This window comes from Cervus elaphus, chromosome 6 (assembly GCF_910594005.1).
Source record: "Cervus elaphus chromosome 6, mCerEla1.1, whole genome shotgun sequence".
NCBI lineage: Eukaryota > Metazoa > Chordata > Mammalia > Artiodactyla > Cervidae > Cervus > Cervus elaphus.
In genome coordinates, this window is record NC_057820.1 from 30,319,524 (window position 1) to 30,344,847 (window position 25,324).

At 34.5% G+C, this 25,324-nt stretch overlaps 2 protein-coding genes across 2 annotated transcripts in view; one reads left to right on the top strand and one right to left on the bottom strand.

Moving 5' to 3' along the window:
* Positions 1-25,324, top strand: part of CSN2 (casein beta) — a 120,156-nt gene that overhangs the window by 22,472 nt on the left and 72,360 nt on the right. The window lies entirely within an intron of this gene.
* Positions 5,043-21,207, bottom strand: LOC122696493 (alpha-S2-casein). Its single transcript, XM_043906557.1, has 18 exons — positions 21,169-21,207; positions 19,243-19,305; positions 17,412-17,438; positions 16,599-16,619; positions 16,469-16,510; positions 16,058-16,084; positions 15,242-15,268; positions 14,783-14,809; positions 13,979-14,002; positions 13,838-13,882; positions 13,455-13,577; positions 12,798-12,824; positions 11,489-11,515; positions 9,768-9,791; positions 9,632-9,676; positions 8,704-8,823; positions 7,899-7,943; positions 5,043-5,304 (listed from the first exon to the last, which is right to left on the bottom strand). The coding sequence occupies exons 2-17, from the start codon at positions 19,291-19,293 to the stop codon at positions 7,932-7,934; spliced, it is 669 nt and encodes a 222-aa protein (XP_043762492.1). The 5' UTR covers positions 19,294-19,305; positions 21,169-21,207; the 3' UTR covers positions 5,043-5,304; positions 7,899-7,931.

Below are 25,324 nucleotides of genomic sequence, written 5' to 3' on the forward strand. Positions count from 1 at the left end.
ATGGGATTCTCCAGGCAAGAATACTGGAGTGGGTTGTCATGCCCTCCTCCAGGGAATCTTCCCAACCCAGGACCCAGGGATCGAATCTGCATTGGCAGGTGGGTTTTTTTTTTGTTTTTTTTTTGTTTTTTTTTACCACTGGAGCTGCCTGGGAGGACCAAATATGCACTACTTGACTGATTTTTTGACATCAATTGGTAATTGCAATGAAGGAATCTTGTGCTTTATTTCATTTTAAGTGTGGAATACAATTGAAAAACAAATAGTTTAAAAATTAACAGCACGGTCTCTCTTCTTATGTTCAGTTCAGTTCAGTTTAGTCGCTCAGTTGTGTCCGACTCTTTGCGACCCCACGGACTGCAGCACGCCAGGCCTCTGTGTCCACCACCAACTGCCATAGTCTACCCAAACCCATGTCCATTGAGTCGGTGATGCCATCCAACCATCTCATCCTCTGTCGTCCCCTTCTCCTCCTGCCATCAATCTTTCCCAACATCAAGGTCTTTTCAAGTGAGTCAGCTCTTCACATCAGGTGGCCAAAGTATTGGAGTTTCAGCTTCAGCATCAGCCCTTCCAATGAACACCCAGGACTGATTTCCTTTAGGCTGGACTGGTTGGATCTCCTTGCAGTCCAAGGGACTCTCAAGAGTCTTCTCCAACACCACAGTTCCAAAGCATTAATTCTTTGATGCTCAGCTTTCTTTATAGTCCAACTCTCACATCCATACATGACCACTGGAAAAACCATAGCCCTGACTAGATGGACCTTTGTTGACAAAGTAAAATGTCTCTGTTTTTTTAATATGCTGTCTAGGTTGGTCATAACTTTCCTTCCAAGGAGTAAGCGTCTTTTAAATTCATGGCTGCAATCACCATCTGCAGTGATTTTGGAACCCCCCAAAATAAAGTCAGCCACTGTTTCCACTGTTTCCCCATCTATTTCCCATGAAGTGATGGGACTGGATACCATGATCTTAGTTTTCTGAATGTTGAGCTTTAAGCCAACTTTTTCACTCTCCTCTTTCACTTTCATCAAGAGGCTCTTTAGTTCTTCTTCACTTTCTGCCATAAGGGTGGTGTTATCTGCATATCTGAAGTTATTGATATTTCTCCTGGCAATCTTGATTCCAGTTTGTGCTTCCTCCAGCCCAGCATTTCTCATGATGTACTCTGCATATAAGTTAAATAAGCAGGGTGACAATATGCAGCCTTGACATCCTCCTTTTCCTATTTGGAACCAGTCTGTTGTTCCATGTCCAGTTCTCACTGTTGCTTCTTGACCTGCATACAGGTTTCTCAAGAGGCAGGTCAGGTGGTCTGGTATTCCCATCTCTTTCAGAATTTTCTACAGTTTATATGAGTGTTACAAATATGAATTACCTACCAAAAAAATTATAATCATTAAAACTTAGAAGAGCCACTCCACCCTGTGAATTTATTATTGACCACAGTATCTCCAGTTATATGTAGTACTCAATAAGAAATGACAATACGATATCGTACTGGTTGGCAGTGCTCAAGTCATCATCAGAGCAACATGAAGTGATTTAGCTTGATACACTCTTGAATCATAATAGTGGCTGCAGTGTTTATTCAGAGCAAGAGAATCCTTTCTTCAAGTGCATAATATTCTCTCCATGGAGTCAATTAATACAAATCCCACTACTAAAGGCCCCATAGAAGGAAAAAAAGTACTCATATACAAGCATAAAATATTTTCCTCATCTTATTCTGAACTATAACATATGTCTGGCATTCAGTATAAAGAGTTACAAGACACACAGAAAGTCAAGAAAAAATTAGGAAGATAAAAAAGAAGCCATCAGACCAGAGTCAGTTATACAGATGTTGGAATTCTCCTTCAGGGGATCTTCCCAACCCAGGGATCAAACCCAGGTCTCCCACATTGCAGGTGGATTCCTTACCGTCTGAGCCAGCAGAGAAGCCCACATGTAAACTTCACTGACCCTCTATTTCTGACTGTTACCCTGAAAATTAGTATAATTAAGTCCATTACTTTGTGAGTCAACAAGTTAGGAAATCTGCCGATTATGTTTGACAGGTGGAAAGAATAGACATGAATAACCATGAGAGTACTCTTCTGTTATGTACAACCTGATATCCACAAATAGTAGGTGACTTCAGAATACAGATAGAGCAGAATATATCTTGCTATTTTGTAATAGTGGAAATAGGATACTTTATATTTTGTTACTGACTGCTATGCTCTTGGAAATGTCAAGATGTTTAATTTACAAGAGAAACACTCAACAAAGATATGCCACTAACTATTGCTGCCATAAGTACACAATCCATCTCCAAAGTTTTGTAATGTGTTTTCCTGCTTTCATATGTTTTAAGTCTTTTTCAATTATAAGAGACTCTTTAGATATCTATCTGTACCAATAATATAAACTTGCATATAGATAGTGTTTGACAAATCCTTGAAGATTATTTGTTGATTGCAAAAAGCAGCTATGATAAATGCTATGTTCCAGTTTAATTTGTGGTAATAAAATACTGCCATCAGGCTTCCCTAATTGCTCAGTGGTAAAGAATCTGCCTGCCAGTGCAGGGGGACTCAGGTTGGATTCCTGATCCAGGAAGATGCCCTGGAGAAGGAAATGGGAGCCCTCTCCAGTATTCTTGCCTGGGAAATCCCATGAATAGAGAAGGCTGGCAGGCTGCTGTCCAAGGGGTCAGAAAGAGTCAGACACAACTTAGCAACTAAAACAACAAAACAAATAAAATATTAGGTGTGGAGTATATGGAATATATGGAATTCATTCAAATACCAGATAATGTTTTGATTACCGAATTACTGAGGAGTTGATGTCTGCTTACACACTGCCACTGGTATTGCTTACATTTTAATTTGGAGAGCCAAAAAATATAGACAGGGTTTCAGAAGTCAACTGGGTCTATCTGTCTAAATTTGGAGAACAGTAATTTAGAGCTGAATTTATCTAAATAATTAGAAGCTGATTTTAATCAGCCAATTGTATGTGGCAATTGAAATGTTTAAAGTGGACAATATGATTTAGGAAAAAATATGTTCAAATTGAAAAGAAGTGGCTGTGGCCAGAGGCCTAGAGACCATTGATATTTGTGTAGGAGAAAGAAATGGAGTATTTCCAGTAAGAAATAGCTAAATAAAGACAATTGTAAGAATCACCAGATCATAAATATCAGTAGATCCAAATAGAACGTTGCCCCTGGAGACAACATATTCCTTTTTTTTTTTTTTTTGCTAAAATTTCCTCATCCATAAGGTGTAATCTTAAGAGTTATTAATAAGAGTAATGTTAATAGTTATAAAGATAATTGAGACAAATATATAAATTGCCCTGCACATAGCTGTTCAATAAGTTTCAGATGTTATAATCATTATTATTACTTTGCCCAGTGAACAATACTGAACAGGATAGAGTACAGAGGAAATTTTAAAAAGCACCAGAGGAGCTATTAGCTTTGAACCAGAGAAAGATCACTACAGCCTTTGAGATTTGAAGGGGACAGTCAAAGTTGTGTTCAGATTTAGATCAAGTTAGTGAAGTGTCATGCTAGCGAGGTAGATAGTGTTTAGGCTTGATAAACTCAATATCTGTCAATAAAGTAGGGAGGTAGTTTTTTTTCAGTAAGATAATTGGGAGTTTAGAGAGAGTTGAAGAAGGCAGCTAACTCTAACGCCAAGACAACAAAGATTGATGAGCAGTCTTTCATGACTAACATGTTTAGAAATGTTTAAAAACCAAGCTTACTTTCGTATTCAGCTGCTTTGCGTGAAGTGGCAGGAGAAATTTAGTTCATGGTTGGATGCTTTCCAGTAGCACCAGATGCAGAGGGACAGAAGAGTTACATGAGTTATCAAAATGATACTTTAAAAAAAATCAAGGGTGAAGTCGGGGCTGTGTAAGAAAGGAAGTGAGGTGAATAAGAAATAGAATGGAATATATTCAGAGTGTTAAGGGATGGAGTGTTCTATGAAGACAAAGTAAAATTCTCTTAACTTATACCTCTTCCACTCTTTCAAAATATATGGCATGTGTACCCTTCTTCTGAAAAACCCTTTAGTGTTCAGCCTGAATAGGAAAAAAAGTGAGGTTAAGAGGGCTTGAATAGAATGGAGTACAATGAGAAGGTTAAAGGACTGGAGTAGTCTACTGAATCAAAGAAAAAGTCTCCAATTTTCAAATCTTTGCATCAAAGATACATATCATACAATGTCACTTGCCTGTGAAAACTCCTCCAATGTCTTCCCATCACAAGCAAATGTTTCACAGAAATTTCTAAGCTCAAATAGCTTTCATCTTTATTCTTTCCTCTTTAATTCACTTTCCTTTAAGTTCCCTATCCCTCTGTCTTCTTTGGATATGTTACCTTCCTAGAGTTTTCTTATGTTCCATGCATGAACCCATTTGTTTTTGCTATTTCTCCAGTTGTTAATACCATTAATAGGGGGCTTTGGAAGGTTTATGTTCCCAATGCCTGACTCCCTACTTTAGTGTGACAAGGTGACCAGAGAGAAGAGGACTGGGGCCTCTGGTGAAGGTTTGGGGTTAATGCTGTGGCAGACGATGAGCACAAAGTAAAAAAAAAAAAAAAAGGTAGAATGATGATTGAATAATACTGTAAACCTGGCTGTGTTTGGAGAATCTTATGAGAAGTAAGATTGAATTACTCAGAAAGTGTATGGTTCTTTTGATGGTAGTCAAGCTGGTTCAGAGTTATTGTTAGGACTCTTTATAAGACTCTTTATGTTATAATCCATGAAGGCTTCCCCAGTGGCTCAGCAGAAAAGAATTTACCTGCAATTCTGGAGACCAGGGTTTGATCCCTGGGTCAGAAAGATGCCCTGGAAAAGGAAATGGTTACCCACTCCAGTATTCTTGCCTGGGAAATCCCATGGACAGAGGAGCCTGGTGGGTCATGGGGTCGCAAAGAGTTGGACATGACTTAGCAACTAAACAACAAACAATATTATAATCCATAGCCTCATGGGCCAGTATGAACAATGGAAATGATGATTACACACCAAGGAATGCATTTGAAATTTTATTTTCAGAGGGAAAGAAAAATGTTTCTATAACTCAGAAAGAGTAGGGAAAGCATTTTAAATAATCATCAGCTAAGTTTGTATGAAACCACCATATAAACCCAGTATATTCAATATAAACTAACAGGGAGAGTATAAATAATTCAGGAAATACTCTGAGATTTGTCTTGTTGATGGGCCACTCCAAACATGCTGGTTGTATAAAGTGGTAAATATGAAACTGTAGAAGATAGATTTTCCAGTTCAACCTGAAAAGGAAAACAGAATACTATATTACCTATAGATCTATACTCAAGAAACAATGTATGTCTGTATACAGAACCCACACATACTCATCCATACTAGTTTAGCAGAATGTTATTATTTTTTTTCAAGCTTTAAAATTTATTTTGTGTTGGGGTATATCTGATTAACAATGTTGTGGTAGTTTCAAGTGAACAGCAAAGGGATTCAGCCATGCATATACATGTATCCAAAATGTTATTATTTGTAACTATTATTAGTTAATATTTTCTAGTGCTCAACATGATAACCTAGAACATTGTAGGATTTTAATAACTATTTGTGAAATAATTTAATGTATGAGTGAAAACTGATAGCCAGTTTCCTTAATCCAACAAATAAAAGTAGTATTAATATTTATATTTATTTATAAAGTGGTAAATATTTACACTTCAGCAACTTTGAAGGAAGATTTAATTATTCTTATTTTCTAAATAATTTATTACACATAAAATGTTATTGCTTCCTGTACCTAAAACCCTTTAATATAATTGAAACATAGATTTTAATAAAACAAAATCATTATGCAAAATGACCATGGGCTGATACATTAAGAAATTGCTAAAATTATTAAATTCTTTAAAACTGACTTGCATTTTTGGTTTCTCTGTTTCTTTTGTCATTTTCCTATCAGTCTGATACCTTTTTTTCCCCCTTTGCCATTGCTTTGCTTAGCCTATTTCTAATTATCTGAAAAGACTTACTTTAGGACTTATGTTTGATGCATCACTGGATCTTTTAGTACTACCACATATTTCTGATGTCTCTAACTTAGCATCTGGCACCTTGTATAGCATTTCTGTGACTTTGTCTAGAATAGAGCTTAATGAGGATAAGTTTGGTACCTTATTTTTGTCTCCTTCATTTCTCCTACATTATGGAACACATGATCAATTTTTTTTAATGTAGAATAAATATATAAATAATGATAGCAAAGGGAATAAAGCTATTTATTAAACAGAACTGAATATTCAGCTCATATTCATAATAGTTATTTTTTTTCACAGAAATTTATTTTGCAAAGTTGTCTAATTCTTTTCATCATTCGGAGAGAAAAAATGATATGACAAAGCAAATCAAGTTTGTGACAACATAACCTAAAGTCAAAAAAGTGTTCTAAAAAAATCCCCTAGTTGGACTTTGGTTGTAGCTTAGCATCAATAGTGGAGTGTTTGAGTCCCAGAGCTGGAAATCTGTGTTGGATTCTTGGCTTTTCCACTTTTACATGGTGATCGTGAACAAGTTATTTAATTTCTATGGGGCTCAGTTTCCTTAGGAGAAGGCAATGGCAACTCACTCCAGAACTCTCACCTGGAAAATCCCATGGACGAGGAGCCTGGTAGGCTACAGTCCATGGGGTCGCTAAGAGTCGGACAGGACTGAGCGACTTCACTTTCACTTTTCCTTTCATGCATTGGAGAAGGAAATGGCAACCCACTCCAGTGTTCTTGCCTGGAGAATCCCAGGGACGGGGGAGCCTGGTGGGCTGCCGTCTATGGGGTCGCAGAGTCGGACACGATTGAAGCGACTTAGCAGCAGCAGTTTCCCTATCTCAACGTGGCTAATAATATTGGCTATGTAGGTTTTTGTGAACATGAAATTTAATATAGGCAAAGGGCTCAGTATTGTGACAAGCATTGCAAGGCCTCAATAAATTACTACCACTGTTACTACTCGTTTCTCTGAAACCTACTTTGTCCCATCGCAGGACACATACAAAGAACAAGAAATCTGCAGTGAGACAGAATGCTGAGATTGGAGATAACTTATATACTGCAAGGACAATATCAAAAAAAGAAAAAGTGACTACACAAAAAAGCAACATTGATGTATACTTGTTTCCTTGACTGTTCATCATGGTTTTAAGGCAATGTTTAAAATGTCAAAGAGAATCACTAGGAGAAGTAGGTTTTATGTGTTTAAAAAAAATAAATGATTTTTTCCAGAGAAAATAATGCTTGCTTTAAACTAACCTGTGTAAGCAAACTTTATATTGTATACCTTTCACCAAACTGAAATTCTGGGTCTGAGCTCTAAGGTGACAGGTTAACATCCCCGTGACCATTATGCTTGTGACAATTTCCACTCAGAGCTCTTGCTTCTGACTGAATTTATCATCAGCTATAGAGAACCTTCTGTATAATTTATTTTCAAAATATTTATAAAATGCATGCAAATATACAGATCACTTACATTTGTGAATCCAAGAGGTATAAGCAAAATTTAAAACATTTCATAAACCAAGTATGACTTAAAGTTGAAGCTATATACTTCCCAAGTGGCGTTAGTGGTAAGAACCTGCCTGCGAATGCAGGAGATGTAAGAGACATGGGTTCGATCCCTGGATCAGGAAGATCCCTTGGAAGAGGGCATGGCAACCCACTCTAGTATTCTTGCCTGGAGAATCCCATAGAGGAGCCTGGTGGGCTATAGTCGATAGGGTCGCACAGAGTCAGACATGACTGAAGCAATTTAACATGTATATATATTACTTAATATTAGTCATCCTTCACACAAAAATCCCATTTACTGTTTAAATTATAAGCCTGAAGTTACTTACCATAACCAGGTAGAAGCAGTTAATTCAAGAATCTTAAAGGTATTTCTTTAAAAGAGAATGAAATAACATATTTTAGCTAATTGCTTATAATAACAAACAAAAAGAATATTTACAACTCTGTGGAAATATTTAGAAAAATTTTGGACACATTATATTCAAACTACAGATACTAAATTCTTATTTTCTCTAATCATGGGGAAGATATCTTTAAATGCTATATGTATATCCAATAAAGTATATCATATTAAAAAAATCCATATAAATGAAGTGACTTGCCCCAAATCAAAAGTTTATTTATGTCAGGTCTTCTGGATTCCAATCCTATATTTTTATATTAACTTATTGGTTCTCTAGGTTCAATTTTCTGCTCTCTCCCTTATTCCTTATGTTAAAATATATTTCCTCAGTCACACTTTTTAGAAAATGAAACAAAGGAGAAATGTTAATTAGAGTTTGGTCAGGCTACTTTTTGGAATTTCAGATACTTTTGTGAATTGGAAGTGATATTCTCTATGCTGACCTACCTTCAGGAAATGCTATAGAATCAACTGAAATATTATAAGCAAATACTTATGAAATTTAAATCCAATGCAAGTACAATGTATCATGATAACTATTTCTTATTGTAGCTCTATTCATCCTATATGATTTATAATTCAATTTCCAGCCTAGAACATTTATTTGATTTTGTCTTAGCTTTTACTTTAGAACTTAGAATTTCATTTACATATTTCATTTCCCTATCTTATTTTTATTACAAAAGACAACTCGATTTTTAAAATTAAAAATAAAAGGGAGAACTCACCACGTAAGGAATAGCATTTGTCTTAGGTTGAGTCCATGGCTTCATAGCTTTCTGATACTGATAAACAGTCTTGAGATACTGGGGCCAGGCGAATTTCTGGTAATACTGACTGATTTTTTTCTAGGACAATTATAATTATTCCATTATCCCATGTGTCAGAACACCTGGACCTAACCAAATAAAGCTTTACTTGGATAAATTCTAAATGATACCAAACAGACTTAAGCGAAGTAAAGTTTATTCATATAAAATTATGTTTACTTTTATAAAATAAATGGTAGGTTTAAAAATATTCTTTGGTTATTTCAAATTCTAATGCCAAAATGCTTAAGTGGAAAAAAAGAAAAAAAAATGTTTAAGAAGGCAAGGGGATAATTTCTTAACAGTGTCTTAGATTACAGCTTCTTTTCCATATCTCGTGGAAATACCTTAGTCCTTAGAGTCATATAGAATGTGTGATTTAACTCAGTAGAATCTGTGACACTGAGCCAGTTGTTAATCTCTGAGTGTCATTTATATTGTCGAAGTAAATGAATTAATATATTGCCTGTCACCTATTCTGTAATTAAATATCCCTCTCCTCTGTGTTCTATTGTGAACCATTTATATGGGTACAACTATAGATTATTATAGAGATTAAACACAGTGGTATCTGTCTTCAGGATAATTTCCTATTTTTACAAAATTAAAAGTCAGTGAGTTTTTAGAATGACTGGTTGGGTAGATACATGACAATAGTACAACTGGTACAATGGAAGAATGTTTTTGCAATAGTTTTCATAAAGTGTAAGGAAGACTTATAGAAATTAGAATTTGTTTAAAAAAATGTGAGTTTTTTTGTTTTGCTTTGTTGCTGTTGAGAGAATTGTGGTTCAGTGGTGTCCAAGCTGAGTCTGAGTGTGCTACAAATGTTTGTATAAAAATTTACCAGAAAATTTAGGCGATTCTTTTCTTCTTCGGTCAGTTTAGTTTTCTGTTAATAATAAAAATAAACTGCAATAAATACAAAAGCAAATATTATAGGATAGCATGCAATTAATTTTGTTTGAAGGGAAGTTACTTACCTTAGTGAATACTTCTGTTGATTCCTTAAGGAAAAAAAATGAAGATCAGCTTTACTTGAATAGCCCACCAGTAATTTTGTCTGCATCATTACAGTAGAGAACTAGAGCTAATTATTTTTAACAATTCAAGGCTAAATCACTGCTACCAAGTAACAAAATGCTATTTTATATAAATTTATTATGAAATTAATGAGTTTGAATATGCACTATCAGAGCATTCTCTGTGTCCATATGATAATTGACTGAAAATATGTTTTGAGTTTCCATTTACATATATTATTCATATAATGTCAAATTCTCATCGAGTATAGCAGATGCAAAGCAAGGGAGTGGAGAAGAAATGGGGAGAGAGAGGGATAACTAAAACAAAGCAGGCTCTTGAGGTATGTAGCCGAGCTTGCATATCCTTTCTGGGAAGACCATTGCTTTTTTAATGGCTGTGCCTCCCTGCGTGCTGAGTCACTTCAGTCCTATGGGACTCTTTGCAACCCTATGGACTGTAGCCTGCCAGACTCCTCTGTCCATGGGATGCTCCAAGCAAGAATGCTGGAATGGGTTGCCATGCCCTTCAGTCAGTCTTCTCGACCCAGGGATCAAATCTGTGTTTCTTGTCTCCTACATTGGCAGGCTGGTTCTTTAGCGCTAGCGCCATCTGGGAAGCCCTTTTTAATGGGGTTTCAACCCCAAATTGAAAGAAAGGGTAAGGCATGCTCCTAAAGCTCTCAAGGAGGATGATGTTGGGCTGTGCTTCAGGCCACAAGACTGTGGGCCGCAATCCATGTTTCATCCTCTTCTGGAACGTCTTCCCATTGTGTTTTTCCTCTTGACTCATTCTAACACAGCAAGTGTTCCTGTAACTGTGATTTACACAACCCATGGCCCAGTCCAGAATTCAACCCCCTAGACAACCAGAGAGACTCAGGGTAGAACTATGGTGAAGGTAATTGACAGGATGTTTATTTGGCATTGGCTTATTTAAAAAATGCCTGTTATCAGTGAATCAGGGTCTCCAGCTGAACATTATCAAAAGCATGGCTAGAACAGCTACTCAACCCTTTTGGATATATTTCCTTCCAGATCTCTAAAATGACTCTGAATCTGTGTATTTTTCTTACACGTGTTTGTCTTTATTTTATTGGCTATTTTGATGTGGCTCTGTTAAAAAATTAGTGATACCTAATTTGCTTTAAATAATTAACAGCAGAAAAGTGCAATAAACTAGTTGGTTGTTTATTTTAAAAGTATATTTTTTATCACTGGATGAACTACTAGAAGATTCTTGGAGAAATAAAAAAAAATAGTCAAAATTTGGGGACCAAGATAATTGAATGCTTAGCAGTAGCAGTATAATTTTAATATTTGTGGAGTTTCAGTTCTTTCTCATTTTACAAAAAGAATAATAGTACAATAGGTAAGAATTGAAGTAAAATATCTAGTTCAAAAATAGTAAAAAGTTGATTAGAAAAAGAAAGAGGCAGTGAAAATAATATAAAACTTTTGTGATATAGAAAAGTCTTGCTCACATGGAAGGACTTAACAGAAAGAATTCAAGAAAATTGAGAGGAACAGAGTTAAGTGTTGGAGAAAAATCATATTTTTAAATAATTTACAAATATAACTCTATTTTATTAAAAGCAGAATGTTTCAGATAGGCCTAATTATTGATATTGTATTTTGAAAATATTAATTAAATATAGCTTCATATAGAAATAATATCTTACCATATCAACAGTCTTCTTTGAATTTTCCTAAAAAAATAAAAGAAGAATTAGACATTTAATTCCCACTGTATTGTCTATACATAATTTCCTTTGACTATATTTAGAAAAATTCCTCTTTTATAAAGAATAATTCAATTTATTTTTATTGCCCTATAAATTGCTGTTGTATCCCAAGAGTCTAACATAATGTAAAGGGCATGCTGCTGCTGCTGCTAAGTCACTTCAGTCGTGTCCAACTCTGTGCGACCCCATAGATGGCAGCCCACTAGGCTCCTCTGTCCCTGGGGTTCTCCAGGCAAGAACACTGGAGTGAGTTGTCATTTCCTTCTCCAATGCAGGAAAGTGAAAAGTGAAAGTGAAGTCGCTGAGTCTGACCCGACTCTTGGTGACCCCATGGACTGCATCCTACCAGGCTCCTCCATCCATGGGATTTTCCAGGCAAGAGTACTTGAGTGGGGTGCCATTGCCTTCTCCCGTAAAGGGCATAATGCTTCCTAAATGCATATTTCTTAAGTGAATGATGAATGGCATATCTCATCAATAAACCAATAAATATGTAAATACATTTTAACTGACTGGTATGCATAACCACATTGTCTCCTGATTATACTTATGCAAATAAATAATATTTTATAACTGTAACAACATAAAAAGTAATTTCTTAACTATATTTAATGTAAGTGGTTTTGCTTTGCTTCCTGGGAGGAGTTGGCAGATACCTTAAGAAAAAATTGAAATGATACATTTTAGTCTTACTTATGAAATTGCTATCTCTCTTTTCTCAAATATTTTATTCATTATGAAGTAGGAATAAAAGTAGGCAATTTTTTGTGTGATGTGAAAATGTGTTTAATTATGTGTGATGGGCAGGAAGACCCTTGGATAACAGCAATTTATATGCATCTGAATGAATTTGAGTTCTTATTTCAGAGTTCTTATTTCAGAATAATACTTTGGATTTCTCCCACTCTGTTTCTAAAATTTAAGATCTATACCAGGTGTCATGGTGTGATAGAAATATTAATGGTGATCTATAAAAAAAGAAGTAGTAACAGCATTTTGACAAAGTATACTAGCACAGATCCAATCTTTGTATCCTTCAATGTGTACATTTTCGTTCTGCCTTCCTCAGGTTTTTCTTAGGGATCTAAAGTTCCAATTTTCCAATCAGAAAAAGTTTCTCAATTTTCATATAAATCCAGTTTTATTGCTTAAGCAACTACATCAAAGACTGTCTAGTATAGTATATAATAAGTGAATAATATCTTGCTAGTTACCAGATTATTGCCTTTGTAGGTAAATGCCTTACCTCACTGGTGGAGAGATGATCTCTGTTCTATATCCAAAAAAAAAAAAAAAGGGACCATGAAAACTTTCATTATTTATTCCTCATATGAGAAAACATTCCTTAAGATAGACTGTTTTATGAAAGAAAATGGTAGAGAGAACCTGGAACCTAGGTAAATTACTTCATTTCTTTATATTTTCTTAACAAAGCAATCTTTTTGTTACATGAAATTAATGATTACTATCTGTTCTTGCCTGGAGAATCCCAGGGACAGGGGAGCCTGGTGGGCTGCCGTCTCCGGGGTCGCACAGAGTCGGACACGACTGAAGCGACTTAGCAGCAGCAGCAGCAGCATCTCCTCTTAGAGAATTGTTTGAGAAGCCAAGCAAAATGATATAGAAGCAAACTCTTAGGACAGGTATGTTCAATTTAAATTAAATTACTTATTTGTCATTATGGTTGCTATCGTTATTTGTTATTATATCGAGCTATTTTTGTTTGTGATTTAATTTCTGGACTCTACGATTTTTGCAGTTGTTCTACTTTCTAAGTTAAAACTTCTCTTGTTGGGACATTTTATCTCTAGATATTTTACAAATCTTTATCCTGAACTCATTCCTCACCAAAAACAAAAAGAAAACCAAATAAACAAGAAACATATAAAAAAGCGGCACTCACCACAGTGGGAATAAAGGGGCCAGCAGTTCTCTTAACCTGTTCCCATGGGTTCATAACAATTGGACCTTGATACAGATACTGGAGATACTGGGGGAACTTCTGATAAAACTGACTGATTTCATTCTAGAGAGAAAGAAAATTATCAATATTTACTCCAGTATTGAATCTTCTCTATGTGTCAAAAGTAGATTATAGAAGAACCAAGTTTCTTAGAACTTCATTTGATTAGATAATTTATACAACATGGCAAATTTACCTAACAAGGGTTGTTTAGTAACAGAATTTTCTGTAACTGGGATGGAAGGAGTTATGTGAACATTTGGAGAAGCAGCAGCAGTACCATGACTGTTTACTTGAAGTTACAGTTTGTATGAGAAATTTACCAGTACTTTCTGGTAGTGCTTATTGTCCACAGTAACCTTAACTTCCTGTTAAGAAAGCAAAACACTTGCTATAAAAATACACAAAAAGAAAGCAAAGCTGGGCGATATGAATTTCATTTCATTTGAATGAAAATTAGTTACCTCTGTGGCAACATCAGCAGATTCCTTCGGGGAAGAAAAGGAGGATTAACTTAACTTGCATGATTTAGTCTTAGCATTGTACTAGAGTAGAAAGGGCAATTCATTAAGTATATTTAGAGTCCAAACTACTACTACTGAGAAATTATAGTATTTATTAGAGATTCGATAAATTGAAAATTCAGAGTCCTCAGTTTCAAAGTAATAACATGTGACTGAAAACATGTTTCATTTTAAAGTTTTCATCAATTCTACATTATTCATTCAATATCAAATGCTTAGGAAGTGTAGACAGGTGACAAATAAGTTTATAAAGTCAGCCTAGTGAGATGTGGCAAAGTGAATCCAGCATACCCTTTCTAGAGGACACATTGCTATTTATAGGAGGCCATTGACTCTCCATTCCAGACAGACCCGTGGCTTAGAGAAACAGTAAATCAGACTTCCTAGATGTTAAGTAGGAAGTCTTCAGGCTATGCCTCAAGGCTCTGAGCCAAAGCTTTGGTTCTCCCTTTCCCAGACAACTTTCCCCATTGTGCTCACTGCTTGGGTATTTCTATCAATACCAGAGCATGTCTTTCTTTCTTTCCTCTGGAGTCAGATATTTGACATCTCTGTGAAAGAACACCCATGTACACCAGGGTGTAGATAGTCACTTTGCAGTCTCCCCAATATGACATTAACTTTGGGTAAATGATTTCTCCATTGCTCACCCTATTTGTGATGTTAACAACAAATTACTACATACTGCTGAAAATCCATTTTGGATGAACTTGCTATTTGATGTTAAAAGAAAAGGTCTCTTACCTCACTAGATGAGCTGATAGAATACTCCTTGAAAAAAATAATATATATAATATAAATCTGGTTACCAGAAGAAATGCAAACATTATTCTTTGCATGTTAATGTTTACTTGGGATATGTCTCTTATTACAAACATGATCATTAGTATGATAAGTTAAAAGGATTGAAATAAAAGCAATGCAACCAGGCTTCTTGGCTGCTTGTTTTTAATCACCTTTAGCAAATAAGTGGAAGAGATAAAAACGATCATATATTTAAATGTAAGTGGCTCAAGAGAATACACACTGGACATTACTCACGTGGACAGGGAAAAGCTGTCATTTTGAAGCAACTTACAAATTATTTTCCAGTTTATTAAAAAAGGAAATCTAAACATGTTCTCATATGCCATTACTAATTTTAGAGTATTAAATCATGGTAATACAAACAAAAACATGTTCAAATATATAAAAATTTCTCACCTCTTCATTTGCATTCCTTACAACTTCCTTAAAGAGAGAAGAAAAATAATTAGATGTATTTCCCCACAGCATTGCTATACTATTTTCTCCTGAATATAAAAGGAAAAATTCCTCTCTCATAAAGAGATGCATTAGACTGGATTCACTTTCATTATATGAGTTTTGTATAAGTTATAACAGAATTTCCTATTTGATGACAGTGGTATTTATTGTTGTTTACTGTGTTTATTGTCAGTGAGTCTCATAATTATTATTGTATTCCTAGAGACTAAGATAATGTTGGGGACATAGTTCTTGTTGAATAAAAGATTTGTCAAGTGAATGAATGAATATAAAAGATAACTTTAGGCAAGGCATGGATACATTTTTCTTTCTTATTTTAATAGTCATTACTTATTATGTATTAGGAAAAACACATCACTAGGCCAACTGACATGCATTAGGAAGCAAATAAATATTGTTTCTGTGATAAATTGATTGAGTCAGTTTTAAGAAAATATTGCAACAGAAAAGGAATTTTAAAAAAGAATAAGATAACTTTGATACTGAAAAACACAAAAAGATAAGTTCTTCATTCTTCATAGAATCTGGGAATCAAATGTGTTAGTTGATTCATGCAAAGATATATTTTCTTCATTTAATTTAGTCATAAAATTGAGAAGACTATAATTTTGGTCTCATTGTTTAAAGGAAATTTTGGTTTTCAAATTTGATTGATTTGAAATATATTTTCCAAATACAGGTTAATTTCAATGTATTTCAGGTACTATAATATTTTGCTTCGCATTATACTACAGATGTGAAATAAGTGTATACCTTGCAGGATGTGGAGCAAAGGTTCTCCTAAAAGAAAACAAGGCCAAAAGGATACAACATTTATTGAAGTGTAGTGTAATATTCTTGAGCATACAGTTATAGCAAAGAAAATATGATTTTGTGATCAAGAGAGTACAGAATTAAGGGAGAAAAGTAAAGATGATGAATCTTTAACAAGAAATTCTTTCAAAGATATTCTGCTTTAACATTGTGGCTCAAAAATGGCTCTCAAATCTTTTCCCAGAATTCCTTTCATTAGTATATAGCATTTAAACAAAACAATGAAAACATCATCATTTTCAGAATCACAAACATAATTCTCTTTTTGACTGAATGATAAAGTGATCGATGTTTGATAGAAAAGCTGTCTCATCAGTGAAAGATTAATAGACTAAAGTAATCAAACTTTACCTTGCTGGGATGAATGGCCATATTCTTTTCCTGCTTATATGTCTACAAAATAAATAAATTTATTTTATAACTATGATTAAATAAAGGAAGTTAAAATATATTATATTTGACTTAAGAATTTGGTACTTACTTCCTGGATGTTGATAGATTCCTTAGAAAAATAGAGACAATATTACTCATTTACCTAAATTGAATTTGTATTAGCTTAATAATATACTGATCTACAACCATTATGCTTGGGGTAGATAACATATTAGTCTTTACCTGAATTATGGAACAAAATTAACTGAAGTTTCACTGCCTCTACATAACTATTATATTTCATATACCTAACTCATTTTGCATTGTGCTTTGGTTTATGAATATCTGAATCAAAAACTTTCCCAGGTATCATCCACAGGGAAGAAAGAATAGGTTTTCTATTTCCTCTGTACAATTGTCAGTGTTCTTTTTCATATTATTATTATCACATTTTTTCTTCTGTCTTTTTGAAAGAGATTAAACACATCACAGGAAAACAAGAAAATGCTTAGGTGACACCGGAGATGGTGGTGGGAACCTGTTATGTACCCATAGCTGGGAAGTCATTTAGGAAACAACATGTAAGATGGCTCCAGAAAAGCTTTAGTCCTTTTTGCAGAAACATAGAATGGATTTCTGTCACTGTACTCACAAAATATTCATCATGACTTGTAAAAATATGTCATTAATATTGAGACATCTTCAGAAAAAAATGTACTAATCTAATCTTGGTGATTTGAATGTGTAGATTTTTGGTCTTTATTCCTCTCTATATACCTTTTCATTATGGTTGCACTTTCAATTTTCTCTAATGCTACAGTTCTAGACTCACAGGTGAAAAATTATTTTAAAGACAATAGTTCAGGGCATATTCTGTTTTTACTAACTGAAAAGATTTTCTGTTGATACTGAAGTATCTTACCTCACTGGAGGAGACATGTTCCATCTTCTAGAAACAAAAGCAAATACAGTTTTCAGTTTTATGGTAGATTTAAAATGCCAAGATATCTCACTATTTTGTTTTGTTTTTATCATTATTCCTGTTGTTTTGATGGCAAAAGACTTTCAGGAATTTGTTTCTGGAAATGCATGATGTTTAGCTGAATTTTTCATTATTATTATAATATTATATCCTATAATATTACCAGCAAATCATTCTGTACTTCAAACAAATCCTTTTTATAGCTTAATGTAGTTCTTGCTTTTAGGAAGTGTTGGGTTCTTAGCTTATCCTATCACAGTTTAAAATATAATGTATGTGCACATGTGCTACAGAATCTTAAAGTGTTTAAAATACCATGATATTTTGTTTTATTTAGTTTTTGTTAATTGCTAGATTTAATTACTCTTAAGGGAAAGATTGAGGACAATTACTGATTTACAGAGAAGAGTAAATTAAGACTAGGAAATTATAAATAAGAAACAATGAAACTTGGTGTAAGATTGACCACTGAAGCTTATTTTATATTATATTCACCTAACTGGAATTCTTACTGTAGCTAAGCTCTTGGTTTGGCTTTAAATTTAGGGACTAACAGAAACTTTTCAAGACTGATGTGTGAGGTGTGGAAATGGAAAGGAAGCAAAGAACTCGATAACGGTACATCTGAAAAGTGAAAGTTAATGAAAGCATCCGACTCCGCGACCCCCTGGACTGTATAGTCCATGGAATTCTCCAGGCCAGAATACTGGAGTGGTTAGTCTTTCCCTTCTCCAGGGGATCTTCCCAACCCTGGTATCGAACCCAGGTCTCCAGCATTGCAGGCGGATTCTTGAGCCACAAGAAAAGCCCAATCTGAATTGAGTGAGAACTGGGCATGGGAGAGGTGTTGGCAGCACAGGCTGCAGGTAAGGGAAGAAGCCCAATCGCTCCTGAGGGAGCTAACAGATTACACGCCTGTATCTTCAAAGCACTTCATGTGAAGCATCTAGTCCTTCTTTATCATTGTATGATATGAATATTTCTGTAACATTCTCACTAGAAGATGTTGCTTTGAGAAGTGAAGGGTTGACTTTGCATTAGGTTATCTGGCAAGTCATTTTCAAAGATGTTGTTGCTGTTTAGTCTCTCAGCAGTGTCTGACTCTGCAACTCATGGCCTGTAGCCTGCCAGGCTCTTCTGTTCAAGGACTTCTCCAGGCAAGAATACTGGAGTGGGTTGCCATTTCCTTCTCCAGGGGATCTTCCCGACCCAGGGATGGAACTGGAGTCCCCTGCATTGCAGGTGGATTCTTTACCACTGAGCCACCTGGGAAGCCCAACTCCTAAAGTTAGCACTATTCAACACATCCCTGTTTCCTATCAAAGCATCATTGTTGCTGAGCTACTGGAGTCAAGAATGATGAAATTCTGACATGTGCTTGAGAGATGGTTTGGGAATCTACATTTTCTCTGTGACTCTCCTGAACTTTAAAAGAAGTCCTTGTTATGGTTTCATGTTTCTTACTTTTAAGAAGTGATTCTTGGAGTGAAAATATTTCCCCAATAAATTCAAATGTTTATGAAGAAAATGTATGCTTTTTAACTTAGAACTAAAAATCTTTTCAATCCTACAAGGAGAACACTTTAGAAGTGGTACTTTTGTCCATCTTCATAACTTACATAAGGCAGGGCCAAGGCCATCTTTGATTATAAGTTTCAAAGTTTTTACACTTCTCTATTCCCTGCTGTCTACCCCTGACGTTATCCTCATAAACAATTTAATATTCTTATATTTACATAAAACATTCTCATCTGTATCTTATTATACTTACATGCTTTGCAAGGGCAACAGCCAAAAGGCAGGTAAAAATGAAGAACTTCATGTTTACTTGGTCCTGTGAAGTAGATAAGAAGCTAATTAATAACAGTTTTACTCTCCTTATAATCATGTTTCCTCATTAATTATGTATTAAGTTATCTTCAGATAATTAGAAAAGGGCAATGAAGACTGATAAAAGCAGATTCATTGAGAAACACATGATTTGAATACGATGAGTTCTTTACAAGAAGAAATTAACACAACATAATGTAAAATCTTAGTTTCTAAATTGTGGAGGCTCATTTGGGTATACCAAATTAGTGGCATAAATGACCCTATGTATAAATGGCTAATTTATTTATTAATTTACCCACTTATTCAATGACTACTTGATGTGTCAGGTACTATTCCAGACATAAAGATACAGTGATGAAAAATAATGATGTTTATACTAATAATGCCATATTATTTACAATTCTTAAATCTTACAGAGAGTCATATCAGAAATGCAAAAAACAACAGAAATCATTTTAAAATAAGATTTCAGGTGAGCCAAAACATGGAGCCTACCTCCCTCATAAGGGGAAGAATTGGCAGGTGAAAATAACTCTGTGCTGGGGACAAGAAGCCTACTGATCCCAGCTCAGCCTGGGACAGGCTGCTGAACCTTGAGCAAGTCACTGAACATCACTGGACCTGACTTAGAATAACCACCAAATGAGATTTTTAACTAAGAAGATTTGATTTCTAAGATCCCCTCCATCTCAATCTCTAATACTATGACCACATATAAGTCCCCAAGGTTTGCTGACTACATATCAATGCAACTTTTAGAATAACCACCAAATGAGATTTTTAACTAAGAAGATTTGATTTCTAAGATCCCCTACATCTCAATCTCTAATACTATGACCACATATAAGTCCCCAAGGTTTGCTGACTACATATCAATGCAACTTTTCCAGTGCATAAACAAAGAACTAAAAAGTGAAATAAAGTTATTCTAATGCCTTTTTGACATGTAATAGTGTTTTACTCTGTAGATCTACAAATTTGAAATCAATTACTTTTAAACAGCAAGATTTTATTTGACTCAAAATTGTTAAATTTGCTGGTGATCTTTGCCTGTGCAAATTTAGAGAATGTGTATGCGTGAGAATTATTCTGTCTTAAGATTAGCATTGCCTGCTTTTGTTATTAATTTATCATTCCTACTAAAGAATTACAGATATTCTTGTTTCCTCTTACAGGATAATGCACATGACATTCACTTTATAAGCATTTCATAATAACAATGTTTTAAATTAAGATGATAAATATATTAAATTTTATAATTTAAATTTTTGAAATAAGTTCATTATATATAGCCACATACCTTAATTTTACATAAGATATTTTATTTTCCATGGATGAAAGAAACTGGAACATGGACAAATATTAACTAAGAGTTAAAGAAATGCTTTCAGCATGTTGATAAATGAGAACCATAGAAACAGTTGTAGTTATGAAGCATCCGCTATTGCCAGACATTGTGCTAGGTATGTTGTAAATTCTTTCTCTAGTCTGTGGAACAATTTTGTTAGGTACACGTGTCTGATTAACAGATGAAGAAAGTGATCCAGGAGGTCATACATCTAATGTGCAGCACCCTGCATTTTCAAAAACCTCATTATGATTAGCTCATTCTTAAAATAAGACTGTGGCATTTCATCATAAGATAGAGCAATGTAACAATTTCTAGCATCTGTATGTTAATTTTTTTAAGAAGCACTGAAAAGGAGATAAATCAGTAGCTGTGTTAGCTATCAAACAATTTCTCAAAGAATCTTAAGGTACACTGACATTAGTTTCTTTCAAAAATACTTTTTGGAACAATGTTATTAGGTTTTACAATATTAAAAGGTACATAGACTAGCAAAAAGATAAATGAAAATATTACCTCGTTTCCTAAAAGGAAAACAAGTAGTCCAGGCAATGGAATATCTCTGATGGATTAGCACAGCACTATTTATACCTTGTTCCTCCATAATATGGTAATTCTGTGGTTTGAAATACCTGAACAGAATTTGAATTCTAAGAAGTCATGATGATTAGAATTGCTTTTCTATCAAACTTTTGTACACCATATTCCAAGGAACGCTTCTACTCAGTTTGATTTAGAACATGATAACAGGTAATGTGGGGTTTATAATGTGTCATGATTATCTATATTTCATGTTTGTGTAGCTCAGCTCTTCCACATTTTAATACTAGTTATGAGGCTCAGCATAAGGCTTTTTTTGTTTATTTTTTGCCTAGACGTACCATAGAGCCTCTTCTAGTCACGACCATTTTAAATAAGCATATAAAATTATATTTTGGATATGTTAATTAAAATTTCATTAATAAGTGAAAAATACATTCTTCCTATTCACTGCTTATCATTTGCTAACTCTAAAAATAGGGTTAGCCATATGCAAGTCTATGTAATACACTGGGAAACTCAGCTCTCCTACTTGCTAGCAGTAACTTTTATAAGTATTTACTTTTTTAACTTTTCTCATTAGTTTCAGAATCTGTCAAATAATACTGTCTATATTTAATCCAATTTATAATAATGTTAAGTCTTAAAGTCGCTCAGTTGAGTCCAACTCTTTGTGACTCCGTGGACTATATAGTCCACGAAATTCTCCAGACCAGAATACTGGAATTGGTAGCCTTTCCCTTCAGGGTTTCTTCCCAACCCAGGGGTCAAATCCAGGTCTTCCGCATTGCAGGCAGATTCTTTACCAGCTGAGCCACCAGGAAAGCCAATATTAAAATAATTAGAAATAGTTTATATAAAGTGAGCTGGTAATTACATGCTACCTACTTTTTTTCTGTAGGAAGATAAAATGGAAGTTTATCTTCCATTGCTTAGATAATTATTAACAGTTCTCTAATACATCTTATAACCTCTCATCTGTTACCTCCAAAAGGCATTTTCCATTAACTTCCTCACAAATATTTTCTTTCCAAAATCAATGTAACAAGCAATTTTACTGAATCAAAATATTTCTGAGGTTTTGTATAGTGTCTAGGGTAATGTTCAAGATATTTAACATAGAATTCAAGGTCATTCAAAATCTTTTCAGGAAATTTTTCTGCCTTCATTTCTCAACATGTCATATTCCACATTCACAGTCTTTCCAGGGCACCATGAAATGTCCATGATCATTCTGACTGGAAATGCCTTTCTATCACATTTTCTACTTAGTAAATGCCAATCTGTTCCTAAATATTTGGTTGAGATTTGAACCATCTGTGAAAAGGTCTCCCAAATCTTCCACATACTTGAACTTTTTAATAAATGTGACAAATGAAATAGTTGAACAGATATTGAAGTTGGAAATATAGTTAAGATTTTCTTCTTTATTCCGTGAGTAATTCTTGAGTACAAGCCAGGAATTGTTCTAAGCATCTAGGAGAAAACCATAAACAAATGAAAAATCTCTGCTTTTAAGGAGCTTATATTTCAACCGGCTGAGAGAGATGATCTCATGATAAATAACACATTGTTGGTTTTATCATCTTGCATGGTAAGGGAAATAATGGAGAAACGGTACAGGAAGTATTAATAGGGATGAGGTGGTCACTCTTCGATAGTGTGACCAAGGAATGTCTCCATGAGCAAAACAGCAAAAGCTTGAAGGAAGTAAACATTTTACTGTAGATAGTTCAGGAAGAACTCATCTGCAAAGGCCCTGATTTATGAGTCAACTTGACAAATTTGAAAAATATTGGATAAAGCAACATGGCTAAAAAATAGTGAATTTAGATGAAACAAAGTCAGAGGGGAAAATGGGACCCATAATGCAAGGTTCTTCAATATTGAAAGGATTTTAAGAAGACAGTTACACTGATTGGAAGATGCTGTCAAGTAGTAGATAATTTGGGATTATCTACTAAAAGTAGACTGAAGGGACAAGAGAAGAAATATGATCAATTTGGAGCCTACTGTAATAATATAGGCATGTGATTATGTCAGCAGATGGAATAGTGAGAAATGGTTGATTCTAGATATACTTTGAAACTTAGAGAATGTAGAATTTAATAGATTAAAGGAGAGGTGTGAGAGAAAGGAAAAGGTTAATAATTACTCCAGATTTTTGGCTTGATCATCTAGAATAATGTAGTTACTACTTACTGGTATGGCAGATGTTGAGGGAGGATCTGGTTTGTGGGAAAACCATTAGGAGCTTAGTTTTTTTTTCCCCCTTAAGTTATTTATTTAATTTTTTTATTTTTAAAATCTTCCTTTATATTGGAGTTACAATGATGTGTTATTTCAGGTATACAACAAGGTGATTCAGTTATACATAAACATATATCTATACTTTTAGAAGTTTAGTTTTATAAATGTTAAATTTGAAGTTCCAACTAGAAATTTAGGTTGAAATATAAACAGTATACAACAATACAAAATTACCTAGTGGGATTGATTTCTTTAATCATTGAAAAATCTTATTATCATGATTTCAGTATTTTCTGATGCTACTGATTACATTACTTTGTCAGCAAAGGTCCATATAGTCAAGGCTATGGTTTTTCCACTAGTCATGTATGGATGTGAGAGTTGTACTATAAAGAAAGCTGAGTGCTGAAGAATTGATGCTTTTGGACTATGGTCTTGGAGAAGACTCTTGAGAGTCCCTTGGACTGCAAGGAAATCCAACCAGTCCATCCTACAGGAGATCAGTCCTGGATGTTCATTGGGAGGACTGATGCTGAAGCTGAAACTCCAATATTTTGGTTACCTGATAAGAAGAGCTGACTCATTTGAAAAGACCCTGATGTTGGGAAATATTGAAGGCAGGAGGAGAGGGGGATGACAGAGGATGAGATGGTTGGATGGCATCACTGACTCAATGGACATGGGTTTGGGTGGACGCCAGGAGTTGGTGACGGACAGGGAGGCCTGGTGTGCTGCGGTTCATGGGGTCACAAAGAGTCAGACACGACTGAGCGACTGAGCTGAACTGAACTGATGTACAGCTAAAATGAGAACATAAAGAAAAAGAAGCTCTTACTACACTTAGAAATAAAAGACCCGGAGTAGGTAAGTTCTGTAGGATATAAACAAACAGAAAGAAAGGAAATTCTAAAATTGTGAAAGTCATATATTATTTCAGTGGACATATATATGTTGTCATATGTTCAATACATTGCAATGATTATATCAATAGTTCATCAAGACCCTTACTTATATACAGAAATATCTTTAAGTAAAAGAACCAGGTAGTCCAGAAAGAAGATAAGGTATGGAGGGAGTTTGTGCAAAGTTGAAGGCACAGAGAGTTAAGTCGTAAGTAATCAAAAAGGCCAACAACCCTGAGGATGGAAACAGAACTTGAATGCAGGTTAATAAGAGCTAAAGATAATTTAAGATATGTTATCTTATAAATGTTACTAGTTGATTAGTGAATATTGGCTCATTGGAAATAATGCAGAAAATTTCAGTAATTTCTATCTAAAACAAAGTGATCTCTGGCAGAAAAAACAACACTAGCTATGTGAGCTATGAGGAATGACATGAGAAATGTATCTAATCATTTTTTCTAAAAAGAAGTTTAATTCAATGTATTTTTGATATGCTTTGATAAATCTATGAATGAAATCTTATGGAAAGTCAAATCATATATTTATCTCTATTTTTAAAGTCAAAATATTACTTTATTATGCAGAAAAATCCCTTTTAAACTAAATGTCTGCTATATATATTGGAAGAACTGTATGCATGTATAGCACAGGCATAATATAATGCCTGGAAAACCTACATACAAATTTCAAAATTCTATTACCTCTGAGGAGCTATGGATGGGAACGAAATTGAGTAACAACAATGAAGCTTCAGTTGCAGCGATAAATTTTTTTTCTATTCATGAACTAAAGTATTTGAATTAAAGTATTATTTATGTGTGATAAAATGCACGTTTTAACTGTATAGGTGGATCATTTACCAGGGTCGAAGTGTGTTACTTTTGTATCACCCCATGAAGTTACCTCCTGCCCTGTCCCACTTGATCACCTCTCTCAGAAACCGTCACTTACCTGAAATGATCAATAATTCATTTTTT

What these genes read in the sequence shown, in the direction of transcription:
- LOC122696493 (XM_043906557.1), bottom strand. Translation starts at nt 19,293, where the DNA reads ATGAAGTTCTTCATTTTTACCTGCCTTTTGGCTGTTGCCCTTGCAAAG. An exon ending in AATCTATCAACATCCAGGAA is followed by an intron (nt 16,511 to 16,598) that starts GTAAGTACCAAA and finishes TTTATTTTGTAG; the next exon opens with ACATATAAGCAGGAAAAGAA. An exon ending in TTTGCTCCACATCCTGCAAG is followed by an intron (nt 15,269 to 16,057) that starts GTATACACTTAT and finishes TCTCTCTTTAAG; the next exon opens with GAAGTTGTAAGGAATGCAAA.